The sequence below is a fragment of the Nannobrachium achirus genome (assembly GCF_963921795.1).
Source record: "Nannobrachium achirus genome assembly, chromosome: 7".
In the NCBI taxonomy this organism is placed as follows: Eukaryota; Metazoa; Chordata; class Actinopteri; order Myctophiformes; family Myctophidae; genus Nannobrachium; species Nannobrachium achirus.
Window position 1 is genome coordinate 6,550,911 of NC_137816.1, and position 20,981 is coordinate 6,571,891.

Genomic DNA, 20,981 nt, shown 5'->3' on the forward strand with positions numbered 1-20,981 from the left:
AACTAAAAGGAGATCCCAGTAATGTTGTTGGCTTATTTCCACAGGGAAGTCATTCATGAATGAACTAATTATTGATATAGGACTGTCATAGGTATACAGTGTCATTGACAGTACAGTTCACTGGTACAAGGTCAACTAAAAGGAGATCCTAGAAAAGACTAAGCTTATTTCCACAGGAAACCATTGAAGTATCTCATATAACATTGAATGACGGATAGAACAAAGCACTATGCAGGGGAAACAATTTAAAAAATAAAACAATAAAAACAGCCGATCTACAAGGCTGCATATGTGAGCTTGTGGATCAGCTGTTTTGGGCGCCGCCACTGTCGAGGCTGACAAATGAATGATTGCGACCGTCAGGTCGCAGTTACTATCGAAACCTCGACCAGCTGTCTGTATGTCCGTCACACTTTTGCACTGCTCATATCTCTGCAACCTATCTCTGCAACCGCTGGCCCGATCCGTGCCAAATTTTGCACAGACAGTCCTTGCCCTCCACCCATCGATTCTCTCCTCCTCTTTTAGCGCCACCATGAGGCGAAACCCATTCTGGACACTACTCCTACAGATTTTGCCCTAAAATCACGCAAATCGCCACGCAGTATATATTAGGGAGTCTTACTGGTTTAATTATTTATTTATCCATGCCAAACGTTGCACACACACACACACACACACACACACACACACACACACACACACACACACACACACACACACACACTCCTTGGCTGTATTTATTTAATTAATTAATTAATTATTTCCCTGTCTGCACCAGGCCGAAAGGACACATTGGCCCCGGCAACTAACTTTCCCCCGACTGCGTAGGCTACTGATTCTTTAAATAATTAATTAATTAATTATGGCCCCGCCCCCTGCACTGGCTGGGCTCACTGGTACAAGGTCAACTAAAAGGAGCTTTATTTATTTCATTAATTATTATTATTATATGAGGCCCCTGTCGAGACTGACTATTTATTTATTTATTTATTTATTTATTTATTTATTTATTTATTTATTTATTTATTTATTTATTTATTTATTTATTTATTTATTTATTTATTTATTTATTTATTCATTCATTCATTCATTCATTCATTCATTCATTCATTCATTTATTTATTTATTTCCCTCCCGACTATGTTTCCTTCCATCCATCCATCCATTCATCCATCCATCCATCCATCTTCAACCGCTTATCCGGAATCGGGTCTCCGCCCCCCCCCCCCCCCAGGCGGCTGCCTATCGGCTAAATAAATAAATAAATATATATAAACAAATAGCGTACATCTTTCTTCCTTCCTTCCTTCCTTCAATAAATAAATAATTAAATAGCGTGCAACCTTTCTTTCCTTCCTTCCTTCCTTCAATAAATAAATAAATAAATAAATAATTAAATAGCGTGCAACCTTTCTTTCTTTCTTTCTTTCTTTCTTTCTTTCTTTCTTTCTTTCTTTCTTTCTTCCTTCCTTCCTAAATAAATAAATAAATAAATAAATAAATAAATAAATAAATAGCTGTCCCCGAGGGTGTCATCGCGTGCGGGGCGGCGAGCCTGATTATCATGTATATGAGGCTGCATTAATTATGCTAATGAGGTTGGGGGCGTGGTTTGCATTAATTATGTTAATGAGGGGCGTGGTCTGCATCAATTATGTAAATGAGACTGCACAACATGCATTTGACGCGCGCTTCTTGTTGCTAATTACACGCGAATGCAGGGGGGGCGGGGCTAATTAGCCTAATTATTCAAATTGGGGGCGTGGTCTGCATCAATTATGTAAATGAGGTTGGGGCGTGGTCTGCATCAATTATGTAAATGAGACTGCACAACTTGCATTTGTTGCTAATTACACGCGAATGCAGGGGGGCGGGGCTAATTAGCCTAATTATTCAAATTGGGGGCGTGGTGCTCTGCATCAATTATGTAAATGAGGTTGGGGCGTGGTCTGCATCAATTATGTAAATGAGACTGCACAACTTGCATTTGTTGCTAATTACACGCGAATGCAGGGGGGCGGGGCTAATTAGCCTAATTATTCAAATTGGGGGCGTGGTCTGCATCAATTATGTAAATGAGGTTGGGGCGTGGTCTGCATCAATTATGTAAATGAGACTGCACAACTTGCATTTCTTGCTAATTACACGCGAATGCAGGGGGGCGGGGCTAATTAGCCTAATTATTCAAATTGGGGGCGTGGTCTGCATTAATTATGTCAATGAAGTTGGGGGCGTGGTCTGCACGCCTCAATTATGTAAATGAGACCGCATGACAAGCGTTCTCGTCACCGCGCTGACGTGTAATTACACGCAAATACAAGGGGTGGAGTCAAACTTAATGAGTGGGAGGAGTCTAACTTAATGAGTGGCGTGGTTTCAACAAGAGGGAGGAGTCTAACTTAATGAGTGGGAGAAATCTAACTTAATGAGGAGGAGCTTAGTGGACGTATGCAAATTGGGGGCGGGGCATTTTTGGAAATACGTGTGGGCGTGGTGCGCATTAATTATGCTAATGAGGCTCTTAAGCGGCGTTTCCCAGCGCGTAAAAAATGCAGACGACCGTATGTAAATGAAGGGGAGGAGCTTAGACGACATATGCAAATTGGGGGCGGGGCATGTTTTAGAAATACGTGTGGGCGTGGTGCGCATACATTATGCTCGCATACATTATGCTAATGAGGGCGTTAAGGCAGGTTTCGCAGCGCGTAAAAAAAGCAGACGACCGTATGTAAATGAAGGGGAGGAGCTTAGTGGATGTATGCAAATTGGGGCGGGGCATGGTTTGGAAATGCGTGTGGGTGTGGTTCGCATTAATTATGCTAATGAGGCTGTTAAGTGGCGTTTCCCAGCGCGTAAAAATGCAGACGACCGTATGTAAATGAAGGGGAGGAGCTTAGACGACATATGCAAATTGGGGGCGGGGCATGTTTTAGAAATACGTGTGGGCGTGGTGCGCATACATTATGCTTGCATACATTATGCTAATGAGGGCGTTAAGGCAGGTTTCCCAGCGCGTAAAAAAAGCAGACGGCCGTATGTAAATGAAGGGGAGGAGCTTAGTGGACGTATGCAAATTGGGGGCGGGGCATGGTTTGGAAATGCGTGTGGGTGTGGTTCGCATTAATTATGCTAATGAGGCTGTTAAGTGGCATTTCCCAGCGCGTAAAAAATGCAGACGGCAGTATGTAAATGAAGGGGAGGAGCTTAGACGAAATATGCAAATTGGGGGCGGGGCATGGTTTGGAAATGCGTGTGGGCGTGGTGCGCATACATTATGCTCGCATACATTATGCTAATGAGGGCGTTAAGGCAGGTTTCGCAGCGCGTAAAAAAAGCAGACGACCGTATGTAAATGAAGGGGAGGAGCTTAGTGGATGTATGCAAATTGGGGCGGGGCATGGTTTGGAAATGCGTGTGGGTGTGGTTCGCATTAATTATGCTAATGAGGCTGTTAAGTGGCGTTTCCCAGCGCGTAAAAAATGCAGACGACCGTATGTAAATGAAGGGGAGGAGCTTAGACGACATATGCAAATTGGGGGCGGGGCATGTTTTAGAAATACGTGTGGGCGTGGTGCGCATACATTATGCTCGCATACATTATGCTAATGAGGTCGTTAAGGCAGGTTTCGCAGCGCGTAAAAAAAGCAGACGACGTATGTAAATGAAGGGGAGGAGCTTCGTGGACGTATGCAAATTGGGGGCGGGGCATGGTTTGGAAATGCGTGTGGGTGTGGTTCGCATAAATTATGCTAATGAGGCTGTTAAGTGGCCTTTCCCAGCGCGTAAAAAATGCAGACGGCAGTATGTAAATGAATGGGAGGAGCTTAGACGACATATGCAAATTGGGGGCGGGGCATGGTTTGGAAATACGTGTGGGCGTGGTGCGCACACATTATGCTCACATACATTATGCTAATGAGGGCGTTAAGGCAGGTTTTGCAGCGCGTAAAAAAAGCAGACGACCGTATGTAAATGAAGGGGAGGAGCTTAGTGGACGTATGCAAATTGGGGCGGGCATGGTTTGGAAATGCGTGTGGGTGTGGTTCGCATTAATTATGCTAATGAGGCTGTTAAGTGGCCTTTCCCAGCGCGTAAAAAATGCAGACGGCAGTATGTAAATGAATGGGAGGAGCTTAGACGACATATGCAAATTGGGGGCGGGGCATGGTTTGGAAATACGTGTGGGCGTGGTGCGCATACATTATGCTCACATACATTATGCTAATGAGGGCGTTAAGGCAGGTTTTGAAGCGCGTAAAAAAAGCAGACGACCGTATGTAAATGAAGGGGAGGAGCTTAGTGGACGTATGCAAATTGGGGCGGGGCATGGTTTGGAAATGCGTGTGGGTGTGGTTCGCATTAATTATGCTAATGAGGCTCTTAAGCGGCGTTTCCCAGCGCGTAAAAAATGCAGACGACCGTATGTAAATGAAGGGGAGGAGCTTAGACGACATATGCAAATTGGGGGCGGGGCATGTTTTAGAAATACGTGTGGGCGTGGTGCGCATACATTATGCTCGCATACATTATGCTAATGAGGGCGTTAAGGCAGGTTTCGCAGCGCGTAAAAAAAGCAGACGACCGTATGTAAATGAAGGGGAGGAGCTTAGTGGATGTATGCAAATTGGGGCGGGGCATGGTTTGGAAATGCGTGTGGGTGTGGTTCGCATTAATTATGCTAATGAGGCTGTTAAGTGGCGTTTCCCAGCGCGTAAAAATGCAGACGACCGTATGTAAATGAAGGGGAGGAGCTTAGACGACATATGCAAATTGGGGGCGGGGCATGTTTTAGAAATACGTGTGGGCGTGGTGCGCATACATTATGCTTGCATACATTATGCTAATGAGGGCGTTAAGGCAGGTTTCCCAGCGCGTAAAAAAAGCAGACGACCGTATGTAAATGAAGGGGAGGAGCTTAGTGGATGTATGCAAATTGGGGCGGGGCATGGTTTGGAAATGCGTGTGGGTGTGGTTCGCATTAATTATGCTAATGAGGCTGTTAAGTGGCGTTTCCCAGCGCGTAAAAAATGCAGACGACCGTATGTAAATGAAGGGGAGGAGCTTAGACGACATATGCAAATTGGGGGCGGGGCATGTTTTAGAAATACGTGTGGGCGTGGTGCGCATACATTATGCTCGCATACATTATGCTAATGAGGTCGTTAAGGCAGGTTTCGCAGCGCGTAAAAAAAGCAGACGACGTATGTAAATGAAGGGGAGGAGCTTCGTGGACGTATGCAAATTGGGGGCGGGGCATGGTTTGGAAATGCGTGTGGGTGTGGTTCGCATAAATTATGCTAATGAGGCTGTTAAGTGGCCTTTCCCAGCGCGTAAAAAATGCAGACGGCAGTATGTAAATGAATGGGAGGAGCTTAGACGACATATGCAAATTGGGGGCGGGGCATGGTTTGGAAATACGTGTGGGCGTGGTGCGCACACATTATGCTCACATACATTATGCTAATGAGGGCGTTAAGGCAGGTTTTGCAGCGCGTAAAAAAAGCAGACGACCGTATGTAAATGAAGGGGAGGAGCTTAGTGGACGTATGCAAATTGGGGCGGGCATGGTTTGGAAATGCGTGTGGGTGTGGTTCGCATTAATTATGCTAATGAGGCTGTTAAGTGGCCTTTCCCAGCGCGTAAAAAATGCAGACGGCAGTATGTAAATGAATGGGAGGAGCTTAGACGACATATGCAAATTGGGGGCGGGGCATGGTTTGGAAATACGTGTGGGCGTGGTGCGCATACATTATGCTCACATACATTATGCTAATGAGGGCGTTAAGGCAGGTTTTGAAGCGCGTAAAAAAAGCAGACGACCGTATGTAAATGAAGGGGAGGAGCTTAGTGGACGTATGCAAATTGGGGCGGGGCATGGTTTGGAAATGCGTGTGGGTGTGGTTCGCATTAATTATGCTAATGAGGCTGTTAAGCGGCGTTTCCCAGCGCGTAAAAAATGCAGACGCCCGTATGTAAATGAAGGATAGGAGCTTAGACGACATATGCAAATTGGGGGCGGGGCATGTTTTAGAAATACGTGTGGGCGTGGTGCGCATACATTATGCTCGCATACATTATGCTAATGAGGGCGTTAAGGCAGGTTTCCCAGCGCGTAAAAAAAGCAGACGACCGTATGTAAATGAAGGGGAGGAGCTTAGTGGACGTATGCAAATTGGGGGCGGGGCATGGTTTGGAAATGCGTGTGGGTGTGGTTCGCATTAATTATGCTAATGAGGCTGTTAAGTGGCATTTCCCAGCGCGTAAAAAATGCAGACGGCAGTATGTAAATGAAGGGGAGGAGCTTAGACGAAATATGCAAATTGGGGGCGGGGCATGGTTTGGAAATGCGTGTGGGCGTGGTGCGCATACATTATGCTCGCATACATTATGCTAATGAGGGCGTTAAGGCAGGTTTCGCAGCGCGTAAAAAAAGCAGACGACCGTATGTAAATGAAGGGGAGGAGCTTAGTGGACGTATGCAAATTGGGGCGGGGCATGGTTTGGAAATGCGTGTGGGTGTGGTTCGCATTAATTATGCTAATGAGGCTGTTAAGTGGCGTTTCCCAGCGCGTAAAAAATGCAGACGACCGTATGTAAATGAAGGGGAGGAGCTTAGACGACATATGCAAATTGGGGGCAGGGCATGTTTTAGAAATACGTGTGGGCGTGGTGCGCATACATTATGCTCGCATACATTATGCTAATGAGGGCGTTAAGGCAGGTTTCCCAGCGCGTAAAAAAAGCAGACGGCCGTATGTAAATGAAGGGGAGGAGCTTAGTGGACGTATGCAAATTGGGGGCGGGGCATGGTTTGGAAATGCGTGTGGGTGTGGTTCGCATTAATTATGCTAATGAGGCTGTTAAGTGGCATTTCCCAGCGCGTAAAAAATGCAGACGGCAGTATGTAAATGAAGGGGAGGAGCTTAGACGAAATATGCAAATTGGGGGCGGGGCATGGTTTGGAAATGCGTGTGGGCGTGGTGCGCATACATTATGCTCGCATACATTATGCTAATGAGGGCGTTAAGGCAGGTTTCGCAGCGCGTAAAAAAAGCAGACGACCGTATGTAAATGAAGGGGAGGAGCTTAGTGGACGTATGCAAATTGGGGCGGGGCATGGTTTGGAAATGCGTGTGGGTGTGGTTCGCATTAATTATGCTAATGAGGCTGTTAAGCGGCGTTTCCCAGCGCGTAAAAAAAGCAGACGACCGTATGTAAATGAAGGGGAGCGGTGCAAGGTTTGGAAATGCGTGTGGGTGTGGTGCGCATAAATTATGCTAATGAGGGCGTTAAGGTGCGTTTCCCAGCGCGGCCAGATACCCACCCAGAGAGAGAGAGAGAGAGAGAGAGAGAGAGAGAGAGAGAGAGAGAGAGAGAGAGAGAGAGAGAGAGATAGAGTTAGAGAGATGTAGAGAGAGAGAGAGAGAGAGAGAGAGAGAGAGAGAGAGAGAGTAGTTTTCTTCCAGAGTAGTATTCGGTGATCTCCACGTGTCTGCGGACCCCGCAAGCACCGGCGGGGGGGTCGCGTACGTTTTGTCCCCCGTGGGCCGCGGACCACCAGTTGGGCTGCCGCGACGCTGAATTCCAAAAAGGAGAGGAAAAAAGCCTCAAATGGGGCCGGCACTAGGACCACGCAGACTTTGGAAGAGGCTGCGGTCAGCCCTTAGGCTTCCCTATGCTTGAAACTGGTCCGTGTCATGTCATTCTAATTAAGTCCATTACTTCCTGTAACTGGTTTTAAAAATAAAACCAGTTGCCTAACGGGAGTAGCCTATCTTATTTTGAAATCCACCATTTTGAAAGGAAGTGAAGTGCTTCTGCTTGTTAGTTATTGGCTACTTGCCGCAGCCTGTATGCAGATCAATGTAAACAGAACTCATGCGTGGACCAGTGTGGATTTACTGGATTACAAGCTTTTGACTAAACTAAAGTTCATATTATGATATGAAAACAATTCTCCTTTGACTTAAACAACGTACACCCTTTGAAAGTTTGTTAAACTTTGCACATCTGCAGCAGATTAGGTAAGGTGCTGGTTAATTTCCATTCTGCTGGTTGGCTGTTCTTGTTGTGCCTTGGTGATAAGAGCATAGATTGTAGAACATATGTTGAGACGCATAGAGCTGTTGCTTTGGTGTTTCTACCGTCTCTTTCTCTTTATAGTTGTTTATTTTGTCTCATCTCTCTGTGATACAGTAGTAGTTGTGTTGTGCTCCGTGTGTACAATCATATACAGGAGTGTTATCAATTAAAACAAGCATGCATGTCACTCGTCATGCCGTCATGTAATTAACGGTTCATTGCTTTTAAATGTTCTAACGATATTTTGTATGACTCTGTTGCACTGCACTGTTAGGCTATGTGCTCTAAATCAGTGCTTTAGTTTCTCCTCCATTCTGTTTTTGCACAGTTGAAATTGGCTCCTTAAAGATCCACATCTTTAAGGATTTGATTGATTGTTTGAATACTTTATTAGAATGTTGCATAGGAAAGTACAGGACAGTACAGTTCAGTGATACACGTCATCTAAAAGGATAAAGACCACAAGAAAGCTGTTAGGCTTGTTTGCATCGGGGTCCCTTTGTGGCTCTTACAGTTTTTCACGATTGTTAACACACAAAAATCGACATTTCTGCACAATTTGCACACCCTTCACTTCATGTACCTAATCGCTTGACCCAATCTATTCTGCACTAATTCACACTCTCTTATCTGTATTACTCTGCCTTTCCTTCTTTACACGCTTATGTCAATTACACATCACCTCACACAATGTTCAGTTGTTGCACACACTTCTCACGTAAAATGTCAAAGCATCAACCTACAAAAGATCTAAACAATCAGGTCTGATGTCAATTACACATCAACTTGTTGTCCAAACACTAACACACACATATTTGTGTGCTGTTTTGTTTGACTATGAAAAAAGTAGGCCTACACTGAGTCATTTTACAAAAGGAGAAATATCTAATTCTCCAGAGTCATTGTCATTCATATGGTGTTCCATTTCTACGATTGTGTTTACAATTTTGCACTACAGTGTGCTTAGTTGTGTTTATTCATTGAATGGTATGTGTCATTTGAAATATATGACTGTGTGTACCAAATGAAAACACAAGTTCCATTTTGTTCCAAGTGTTAAGTGATTTGATGGCAAAGAGTCATCTTGGGAAGGGAGTGTCAGGTTTAGCAATTTGTGTGCGAGGTTTTCAGTTTTGTGTGTGCAGTTTTGAGAAAGCCGTTATTTTATTGAGAAAAGGAAAAACTGTAACATTGTTGAAGGTCTTTCCGTTTGATGGCGTGATCTACCTGCAACAAGTTGTCTTTTTTCTCTTCCAATGAAGCCATACCTCACGAGGCCCCCGGAGGTGTACAAGTCCAGCACAAAGCTGGATCAAGACTTCTGTGGGGAAATGTAAAAAAGTGGGGGGAAAAAAGAAAGGAAAAAGCTTGTAGATCGACTATTTACCGTACACTATACTGTTAGGGGTTTAAGTGGTTAATTCATAATTTATTCTTGTAAGTTTTGGACCCAAAAGTTTCTTCCTAGAAATGTAGTGGACTCAAAAGTACGATTAACGAGTGAAAGTCATGTGTTCACTAAAGTAAAATGTAGTTAGTTCCACTGCCGATAACATTTTTCCAAAGAATGATAACACAGCAGAAAGTCAGGAACAAAGGAGTTAACAAAATGCACAAAGTGACCAAACTGTCTTTATTCCGTTGTACTGTTGTCTGCACTTTAATGTTTGTTAAAATACTTCACGTTCCTTCAATCACATTGTGATCCCACACAAAATAGTATGAATGTCAACACCCTGGATATGCTATATACGGTCATTTTCAGTAGCCAAGGAGAAATGCAGATACTGTATACGTGAGTAAGTATGCGTGTTATTGAGTGGCATGTTGTAAGTAACGTATCTATAAAAACATCAGAGATTGCACTTGGGTACATGCAAATAAAACCAGAAGAGTGGTATAGTGGAGATACCACCTCAATATCAACATCAACAAGTGCTCCATGTCTTTTAGGATCATAAACAGGAGTTTAAAAAAAAGACACCTAAATCATGAACAAAGAAGTAAGAAAATAAAAGTCTCTCAAAAAAAAAATCTACATACACTGAATGTACAATATTGCACTTGAAACATAGTATATACAAGACATATTTTACAATGCAGCACGTTGGGTATGATAATATATCTGAGTTAGATGCGTAGATTCACTGTTCAAAAAGCAATGTGTTATTGCGGCATCGTCTTGTGCTCTCATGTCAAAGCCACTCATCCACTCATCAGCAATTTTTAGAACAGGGGTCTTCAACGTTTTCAGGCCAAGGACCCCTTAGTTGAGAGAGAGATGAAGCAGGGACCCCCACAACCTGTTCAGAGATTCCATATAGTTTAATTGTTTGACAGCACAATCATCAATGTATTTTGGATTCATGTCAATTTGTGTTTTCAGATATTTAACCACTTGAACCGTCAATACTTAATAAACTTGACCTTTCACTCTGTACTTAGTCTGCTCTTTTTCCCCTCTACACCAAGCCTCTTTGCCGAAAATAGCTGATCTACAAGCTCACAGCTTGTAGATCTGCTATTTTTGGCTGAAGTTCACGGAATATGGATATATGGATATGGATATATTATAAAGGAGAAAAAAACCATTTGGTGGACACTTGTTCCAAAGAGTAGTAATCAGAGATCGATCGCTACCTTCCTGTGTATACTTTCAAGTCCAGTTGAGCCTTTATGGATCACGGTGGAATTGGGGTGCCTGTGTGTGTGCGTGTGTTAATGTGTATGTACACACACACACACACACACACACACACACACACACACACACACACACACACACACACACACACACACACACACACACACACACACACACACACACACACACACACACACACACACACACACACACACACACACACACACACACACACACACACACACACACACACACACACGTGGAGTACACGTAAGTGGAGCACTTGATGTCTCCAAACCATTACAGTCAGTCTCTCTGTGCAAGTCCTTCCAGCTACAATGTCCATCTTCACAAAACTACTGCAGTTGTTTGCGATCCTCGCCACTAGGTGGTGCCAGCGTCTGTTAAACAGGACTCGCAGCACCTCTGCTTGTACATGTCCACATTGCAAAGCTTTAGTTTCTTCACCACAGCACAGTACTGTGTGGTGTCCTTGCATTCACCTGCGTGACAAAAAGAAAAAGAGTGAAGGTCAAACAACACAGTGAATCATGATATCACAAGGGTGACTCTATGCCCCCTGGCCCTCTCTCTCTACAGAGGTCAAGGGTGACTCTATGGCCCCTGGCCCTCTCTCTCTACAGAGGTCAAGGGTGACTCTATGCCCCCTGGCCCTCTCTCTCTCTACAGAGGTCAAGGGTGACTCTATGGCCCCTGGCCCTCTCTCTCTCTACAGAGGTCAAGGGTGACTCTATGCCCCCTGGCCCTCTCTCTCTCTACAGAGGTCAAGGGTGACTCTATGGCCCCTGGCCCTCTCTCTCTCTACAGAGGTCAAGGGTGACTCTATGCCCCCTGGCCCTCTCTCTCTCTACAGAGGTCAAGGGTGACTCTATGGCCCCTGGCCCTCTCTCTCTCTACAGAGGTCAAGGGTGACTCTATGGCCCCTGGCCCTCTCTCTCTCTACAGAGGTCAAGGGTGACTCTATGGCCCCTGGCCCTCTCTCTCTCTACAGAGGTCAAGGGTGACTCTATGGCCCCTGGCCCTCTCTCTCTCTACAGAGGTCAAGGGTGACTCTATGGCCCCTGGCCCTCTCTCTCTCTACAGAGGTCAAGGGTGACTCTATGGCCCCTGGCCCTCTCTCTCTCTACAGAGGTCAAGGGTGACTCTATGGCCCCTGGCCCTCTCTCTCTCTACAGAGGTCAAGGGTGACTCTATGGCCCCTGGCCCTCTCTCTCTACAGAGGTCAAGGGTGACTCTATGGCCCCTGGCCCTCTCTCTCTCTACAGAGGTCAAGGGTGACTCTATGGCCCCTGGCCCTCTCTCTCTACAGAGGTCAAGGGTGACTCTATGGCCCCTGGCCCTCTCTCTCTCTACAGAGGTCAAGGGTGACTCTATGGCCCCTGGCCCTCTCTCTCTACAGAGGTCAAGGGTGACTCTATGCCCCCTGGCCCTCTCTCTCTACAGAGGTCAAGGGTGACTCTATGCCCCCTGGCCCTCTCTCTCTACAGAGGTCAAGGGTGACTCTATGGCCCCTGGCCCTCTCTCTCTCTACAGAGGTCAAGGGTGACTCTATGGCCCCTGGCCCTCTCTCTCTCTACAGAGGTCAAGGGTGACTCTATGGCCCCTGGCCCTCTCTCTCTCTACAGAGGTCAAGGGTGACTCTATGCCCCCTGGCCCTCTCTCTCTACAGAGGTCAAGGTTGCATTCAGTGGAATTGACTTGAGCGTGACGTCAACATGAATTAACCCATTTAGGCCTAGAATTATTGAATGCTTTAACCAGTGAAAATAGCAGATATACCAGTAAGACTCCCTAAATCAGGAGATAAGCGACCGTTGGTCGCTTATCTCCACAAATATCACAACCTCCACCTCTCACGTCATACGGGCAGCCATAGTTACACCTGGAATGTTGAATCTCCATATATGGAGATAACCTACGCATCACACAAAGTCTGACCTCACCAGCCCATACTTGGGCATGGACGACTTATATCTCCATATACGGAGATGGCCATATATGGAGATACGATGACATCACAGAGTCCACAGCTGATGATGTGGTGTGATGTCATACAATACACAAACAAGCCCTATATAAAGGGGCAATTCTCACCAGGGAAGAGAGCATTCCCCACTAGCTGAGTATCTTAAGATGGTTGGATGTGATGATAAGCTATAAGCTAACGGTCGCTTATCTCCACAAATATCACAACCTCCACCTCTCACGTCATACGGGCAGCCATAGTTACACCTGGAATGTTGAATCTCCATATATGGAGATAACCTACGCATCACACAAAGTCTGACCTCACCAGCCCATACTTGGGCATGGACGACTTATATCTCCATATACGGAGATGGCCATATATGGAGATACGATGACATCACAGAGTCCACAGCTGATGATGTGGCGTGATGTCATACAATACACATTGTTACTAATCTGTCGGTAGATAATGCCGGATGATGTCAGCAGTGTGATGTCATACTGATGCGGAGATATGAGCAGGGCAAAGGTGTGACGTGTGACGTGTGACCGACCGACCGACGGACGGCCGGTGGAGGTTTTGATACTAAACTGCGACCTACGGTCGCAACAAGCTCACAGCGCGGCACCGAGTGCCGCGCTGTGAGCTTGTAGATCTGCTATTTTTGAAAAATTGTGAAAATATGTGCAAGAAACCTGTGTCCATTAGAGCTGGGATCGGGCCCATTTTTTCTGTCCGACCCGAACCTGTGTCCGACAGTTTTCTGTCCGACCCGAGTCGACGTCCGAGCATTAATCATGAAAAAGCGTCCGACCCGAGCCGAGGCCCGAACCTTATGTTTTCAACGCTTTTTCGCCTCGTTTCTTTTTCTTTGAGGAAGCCACTGATTTACACTCACTAGCAAACGTGTTATAATGTGCAGTGAGTGCATGCAGCGTGCCTGTTTGTTACCCTTAATAATATTAAGCCACATTGTGGCTTGTGAAAGTGTTTTAAATAATTACACAAGTAGGCTACGTTAGATTATTAAATAATAGGCTATAACGTGCACTGCGCGTCTGGTGACTCTTGTCTGACTGCAGTCTGCAGTCAGTGACTCGCTGCAGTCACACACTTAAAATCCTCTTTTACAAACTGTTAATAAAGTATTCACACACAAACCTTTTCCACATGTTCAATCAATATCAAAATGTATTCAGTCTTACCAGCATAGACGAATCTGACATCTGCTTTTAATATCCAGCGTCCACAAACGGCCAGTCCACGGCCAGTTGGCCGTCTTTCTTAATCAAAAACTATTATTACCGGTAATCCAACCATTATGGTTTATGGGTTTTAGGCTAATGCCTCATTCACACTACAGATATATAGTTGAACGTTTTGCTTGGTAATTCAATGTAATCTCAATGGAAACCAGCTTTAAAGATAGAGGAGATGCTCCAAACAAAGCTTTGAAAGCTTTAAAGCTGGTTTCCATTGAGATTACATTGAATTACCAAGCAAAACGTTCAACTATATATCTGTAGTGTGAATGCAGCATAAGGCTACATTCAACATCGGACTTTTTAATTATGTCTGCGTTGACAACTACGTTGAAATGCGTCCATACCGCGGCGCTGATTTCCCTCTTTCGTTTTCAATTGCTTTAAACTTTTCCGTAGACAAGTTAACTTTTATCTCGGCTGGCGGCAACATTATCTCTCACTCATTCGCTTTTTCTTCTTGTGTATCTGTTTGTTTGTTTGTTTGTTTTCTCTGTCACATATGACACTCCGTCTCCCACTTCCTTTTCCCCATGAACATGTGTGCATGGTTGTCAAGACAACGCACTGAGCGTAGCCACGTGCAGTGCACCAGAAAGACAAGGAAATAGCACACACAGAGACGATAGTTGTATCATTTTACACTTTATTTTATATGAATCAAAATTATGTCCGACCCGAATCGACGTCCGACAATTAATTGTGAAAATGCGTCCGACCCGAGCCCGAGCTTGTCGGGTCCCGTCGGATTTCGGTCGGGTATCCCAGCTCTAGTGTCCATGTCAGTGGTGCTCAAACTTTTTCATGTCCAGGACCCCCAAGATGTGGGGGCACGGTGGCGCAGTGGTTAGCGCTTTGCCTCACAGCTAGAAGGTCCTGGGTTCGATTCCCGCTGGGGGACGCTGTGGGTGCTGGGGGCGTGTTTCTCCCTCCGCGTCATCAGCGCCCACACCCTAGGTGGGGTTGGCGATGGAGCCTTTCTGTGTGGAGTTTGCATGTTCTCCCCGTGTCTCCTAGGGTTGATACCCTCACAAAAACATGCAGTAATCCTGGTCTCAATAATGCCTCCCCCTGGCCAGCCGGGGCGCTTGATGGAGGGGAAAGGAACTGGTTACGTGCTACGTCTATCCTGGGGAAGTCCCCCCTGTCAGGTGAAAAGAAACAACTTGGACTACTCATGCATTGAAGGAAGCATGAGGTCAGTCCGTTGTCTCCCCAGGCGCGGCAGAGGGAGAGCAGAGCCCAGGATTACATAGGCAATTGGCACTGGGTGAAAATGGGTTGCAAAATCGTGGGATAAAAATTAAAATTATAAAAAAAAAAAAGGACCCCCAAGATGATATGTATTTGGCCACGGACCCTCATCTCAAAATATTTCGTTCCAGGGACCCCCCAGAAGCAAAATTTGAGTCACAAATGTTCGCTTAAAAAATACATATATTCAAAGATGTTCACACATTTTCACGACTTTTCAGAAGTAGCAGATCTACAAGCTTGCAGCGCGGCACTCGGTGCCGCGCTGTGAGCTTGTATATCTTCTATTTTTCAATAGCTAAAGTTACTAGGGCCCCTCCACCTTGGGCCCTAGTAACTCAGTCCCACTACCCCCCCCCCCCCCTTGTGATGCCCCTGCACACACACACACACACACACACACACACTTACTCCCACAGGTAGTGGTGTTGCAGTGCTGCCAGGTGGTTGGGCGTTTCATCCAGGAGCAGCGCTCCTCTGCCAGGGTCCTGTTACTGCGCCGCTGGACACAGTCCAGCCTGCGCGACTGGAAGCCACTGCCGCACGCCACCGTGCACGGCCGCCACGGGCCCACGCGCCACTGCACGTCACACTGGTCCCACCAGCAGCTTCTCACCGCCGCCGGCCTGAAACAAGGACGGTCCAAAAAAAAAAAAAAAAAAAAAATAGGTTTTACATTTGACTCGTGACAAATTGATTTCCTGTCTAACAGGACTCTCACAATAAACCTAGCGGGGTGTGTGTGAGTGTGTGTGTGTGTGTGTGTGTGTGCGTGTGCGTGTGCGTGTGTGCGTGCGCGTGTGTGTGTGTGCGCGTGTGCGTGTGTGCGTGTGCATGTGTGCGTGTGTGTTTGTGTGCGTGCGTGCGTGCGTGCGTGAAATAGCCAATCTACAAGCCTACAACACGACACATGAGGTTTTTTTAAACTTAAGAAACTAAAGACTAAAACTTAGACTTTTCACAATATAAAAACGAAGCAAATCCACTTTAAACTAACCGAGACTGAAAACAAAATAAGTCTAAACAAGTCAAAACAAAATAAAATAAAAAATTCTAAATTATAGGCCTAATAACCTTGGTGTACGTGTTTGTGTGTGTGTGTGTGTGTGTGTGTGTGTGTGCGCGTGTGTGTGTGTGTGTGTGTGTGTGTGTGTGTGTGTGTGTGTGTGTGTGTGTGTGTGTGTGTGTGTGTGTGTGTGTGTGTGCGTGCGCGTGCGCGTGTGTGCGTGTGTGTACCGATTGCTGAGGTCACAGTCTTGTTGCGATGAGCTGTTGGCATGTTTGCACATAACAGATCTCTTCTGCACCGTGGCGGACCCTGCACACCTCCCTGAACACTGATATGGCGGGGGAGAAAAACACATGTTCAACACAACAATGTACTGAAGATCACACTTTGTGAACAACGTAGTATCTACGTACCCGATGCCTCTGGTTCACATTGACACATTTCCTGGGGCAATCTGCCCAGATCGTGCATGTCATGCATGTCTTCTCTTCTTTTTTAGTTTTTTACTCTCAAAAAAGCAGCTGCAATGTAGTGCATTTGAAACTACATTGCAGTGCACATCATGGGGTGATCACTGCTTGCCTCCTGTGAATTGTTTTATTTTAATTTTTGTTTATTTTATTTTTATTTTGTTGCTGAGTGAGGTCAGCAGACAAAGTGACATGAGCGAGATGAAAAAACCTGCACGGGTATCTACTCCACAAATAGAGCGCACATACTGTATAATACAATATGATACATTTATGTTACCAATCATTTCAGTAATCATAACATCTTGGTATGAACATCAATTTGGGTGTTTGGCGACACTTGGTACTAGTGCGCAAGCTGTTATTCATAAAGCATTGCAAATTTGTAAGTCATTACACGCATAAGAACATAATTGGAAGAGATTCTGAGAGATCTGACATGCAACACACACTTGTGGAAAAATGTATGACAGAGCCAGGCCACACCATTTAGCTCTTAAGACACATCAATTATGTGTGTGTTGTCTGTTGTCTTCATAATGGAGAATACATGACACAATGTGCACAACTGCATCATCTTAAACCCATAACTTATACTCCGCTGCACCGTGACAGTAACAGATGTTCGCGCTAACGCCGCCATTTGTCATGTCATTTATCAAGTATAAAAAGGTTTATAAATAGGTTTCATGTAGTGTAATGGGGGCAGACTTTTCTTCATGAGTCATGCAGAAGTCACAGCATATATTTATATAAAAAATGTTGGGGGCTTTTCTAGCCCCTTATTTATAGAGCAGGGGTCTTCAACAGGGGGTCCGGGACCCCTAGGGGGTCCTCAGAGTCACTACAGGGGGTCCTTCAAATCTTTGTGTGATAGAAACCTTTTTTCTCCTTTTTTATATTAACCACTTGAACCCTTGCGTCCCTATTCTGAGGAGAACTGTAGCCAAAAATAGCAGATCTACAAGCTCACAACGGCTCGCGCAGTGAGGCGTTGTGAGCTTGTAGATCAGCTATGGCCACAGGATTTCAGAGTGATGTCAGAGTGATCCAGCAACGTACCTTCCCCCAGGGACTGGTCACCCAGGCGGGACAGCTGTCGGACATGCAGTCCTGTCTCTCCGCCGGCCGCGCGGTCCTCTCACAGGCAGAGGGCGCTAACGTCCTCAGAGCTCCACCGGCGTCCAACCTCTGGCAAGAGACCTGCCGCTGCCTCCAACCAGAGCCGCAGGACACGGAGCACTTGGACCACACAGACACCGCCCAGCTGCAACACACACACCAACAACAAAACTGTGGTCATTTTGAAAGCAGATTTTGATGCAGTTTTAGCCATAGCCTTTTGACTATCTGCGTTTTTCTTTTCTTTGTTGTGACTCGACACTGTTCACTTCTTCTTTGCACTGACTTTTGGACACTTTTTTTGGCTCTGCACTTTTCTTTTATTTAAGCTAAGCATTATTATCATTGTCTTGGTGCAGACACTGATGTATACTGTATATATGTGTATATTTTTTGGCACTGCGTTGATAAGTAGTTCCTAATGTTTGAATCTATCTATCTATCTATCTATCTGACAAAAATCTTATTTCGTTTTTGTCATATTTTAGTCATCTGAAATGTTGTACTTTTAGTCTAGTTTTAGTTGACTAAATATCATAGGATTGTCAGTAGTCGACTATTGTCGTAGCGCGACAGCCGCACAGTCACCAACCAAGCATGGCAAATGACTTGTCTTTTAGTTCAACTGGATCTCTTCTCTAGTCCCTCCCTAACATTTTAGTACAGTTTTTTATTTGTTGACGAAATTGTCAATATATTTAGTCTTAGTTTTAGTTATCATAGCTCATAGGCGCCACCCCGAGTTTCCTGAGCTATTAGATGAATTAGATTTAATTCAAAACAATCAAAAATCAGAATTGTCGAAATCTGGTTCCTAAGTGCTCCAAAAACAGTGCTTCCGAGTCAGTCTCTCCTCCGCTCACTTCCTCCTGAATCCCGACGACCTTTGCTGCGTGTCTCTCCCGGTCTCTCTCTGTCAGCCTTCACTTGAACTATCAATAAAGAAAGAAAAAGCCCACCGCCAAAAAAAATCTAAAAAGAAAATAATAATCTTGAATCCTTCTAAGATTTTTTTGAAAAACCTATGTTTCTATGTCAGCAATCTGGCTTAGCCATCGTCAAAGAAAAGGTCCTTTTCACTTAACTGGAGCTCAGTTAGTCTGTTCTTGAGAGAATACTATCTCAGTGGTTCTCAAACCTTTTCATGTGAAGGACCCCCAAACTGATATTTATTTGGCCACGGACCCCATGCATCTCAAAATATTTAGTTCCAGGGACCACCCAGAAGCAAAATCTGAGTTACAAACGTTCACTTTGAAAATACATATATTCAAAGATTTGCACACATTTTCACGACTTTTTTCAAAAATAACAGATCTACAAGCTCGCAGCGCGGCACTCGGTGCCGCGCTGTGGGCTTGTATATCTGCTATTTTTCACCGGTTAAAGCATTCAATAATGACTAAAAAAGAAAATAACAATAAGTGAACTGAAGGTTAAGCCCAATAGGATCCAGGCAGTAGACAGGAGGACTTCCCTTGGAAGAGCCTTGTGAAGCTGAATGACTGATCCTCCGTCAGATCCTTTCACAGGGGTCAGTGAAATGCATCTGCTTTAGTAAGACAAGCCTCGCTCATTCATGAATATATCGACTGAGAGTTACATGGACTACATACACTATGCCTCTATCCTTCGTCCATCTGCTGAAGTAGTTGGTGGACTTGGAACAGTGGAATACACCTGTTTATTAGACCATATCTCTGTGTGTGTGTGTGTGTGTGTGTGCGTGCGTGCGTGCGTGCGTGCGTGCGTGCGTGCGTGTTTCTTGACTTTTCTTTGACTTGCAGTAGGTCAACCACAGAAAAGAGCTGTATCTTCTGCCAGCGCTCTGAGACAGAACCTAACGCATAGTTCATGCTCTGTCGTACACTGAAAATATTCTGTCTATATGAGCTCACAACGCAGCTTGTAACTTGTAGATCTGCTATGTTCTCTGTGCAACACCACCATACCACAAAGTATAAATCAGGCTTAACCCATTGAAAACAGGAAAGCATCACTGTGACATTTTAGATTTTATACGTTGGCTATTAAAAAAAGCATACAAGCTCAAAGCGCGTCACAGTGAAGTCACTCTGTGAGGTTGTGAGCACACGTATTGTATGTTTGTTTGTGCGTGTACAGTGTGTGTGTGTGTGTGTGAGAGAGAGAGAGAGAGAGAGTGTGTGTGTGTGTGTGTGTGTGTGTGTGTGTGTGTGTGTGTGTGTGTGTGTGTGTGTGTGTGTGTGTGTGTGTGTGTGTGTGTGTGTGTGTGTGTGTGTGTGTGTGTGTGCGTGCGTGCGTGCGTGCGTGCGTGCGTGCGTGCGTGCGTGCGTGCGTGCGTGCGTGCGTGCGTGCGTGCGTGCGTGCGTGCGTGCGTGCGTGCGTGCGTGCGTGCGTGCGTGTGCGTGTGTGTCTGACCACATGGTAGTAATAAACCAATGTTTTTTTGGCACAGGCAAGCTGAAGCAGAAAGCAATTTTTTTTGAAAGATGATTTTATTAAAAAAAGAAAAGTTTGGATTTGGAGTTGATACTGTACGTAGCCTACTGTAACTCCAAAATGAGCTTTCATTTTGTAAGTGTTTCTGTACATACTATGCATCGCCATTGGGCTGGTCGAAGAAGCGCATGTGATACACTGAAATAAATCTGTCTACCAGAAGTAGAACTTGGCTTTCCCCCATCATTTCTTTGAAAGCTCTCGCTGGCTTCGCCTCCGCACATCCGCTGAACTTAATCAGCGGGAGTACCGCTGTGGAGCTGAACAATACAATAAAATGCTGCCATGAATAACAGCACTCAATTAAACCCATTTAGAACGGGTACACATTATAGTGTATCATTATTTTATGCTTTAACTATTGAAAAAAAATTAAAAATTTGAATTTTGACCCGATTCTATAAGTGTCTTTTGAATCCTTCTAAGATTTTTTTGAAAAACCTATGTTTCTATATCAGCAATCTGGCTTAGCAGAAAAGGTCCTTTTCACTTAACTGGAGCTCAGTTAGTCTGTTCTTGAGAGACTACTATGTCAGTGGTTCTCAAACCTTTTCATGTGAAGGACCCCCAAACTGATATTTATTTGGCCACGGACCCCCATCTCAAAATATCTAGTTTCAGGGACCACCCCAGAAGCAAAATCTGAGTTACAAACGTTCGCTTT

At 45.1% G+C, this 20,981-nt stretch overlaps 1 protein-coding gene across 1 annotated transcript in view; it reads right to left on the reverse strand.

Moving 5' to 3' along the window:
* The window catches only part of adamtsl3 (ADAMTS-like 3), a gene marked incomplete at both ends in the record, with an annotated part of 420,411 nt that overhangs the window by 15,362 nt on the left and 384,068 nt on the right, over positions 1-20,981 (reverse strand). Inside the window, 4 exons of the mRNA XM_080729421.1 lie at positions 11,154-11,232; positions 15,647-15,861; positions 16,472-16,572; positions 17,777-17,981. Of these exons, the coding sequence (XP_080585547.1) occupies positions 11,154-11,232; positions 15,647-15,861; positions 16,472-16,572; positions 17,777-17,981 (600 nt within the window). The remainder of the gene's footprint in view (positions 1-11,153; positions 11,233-15,646; positions 15,862-16,471; positions 16,573-17,776; positions 17,982-20,981) is intronic.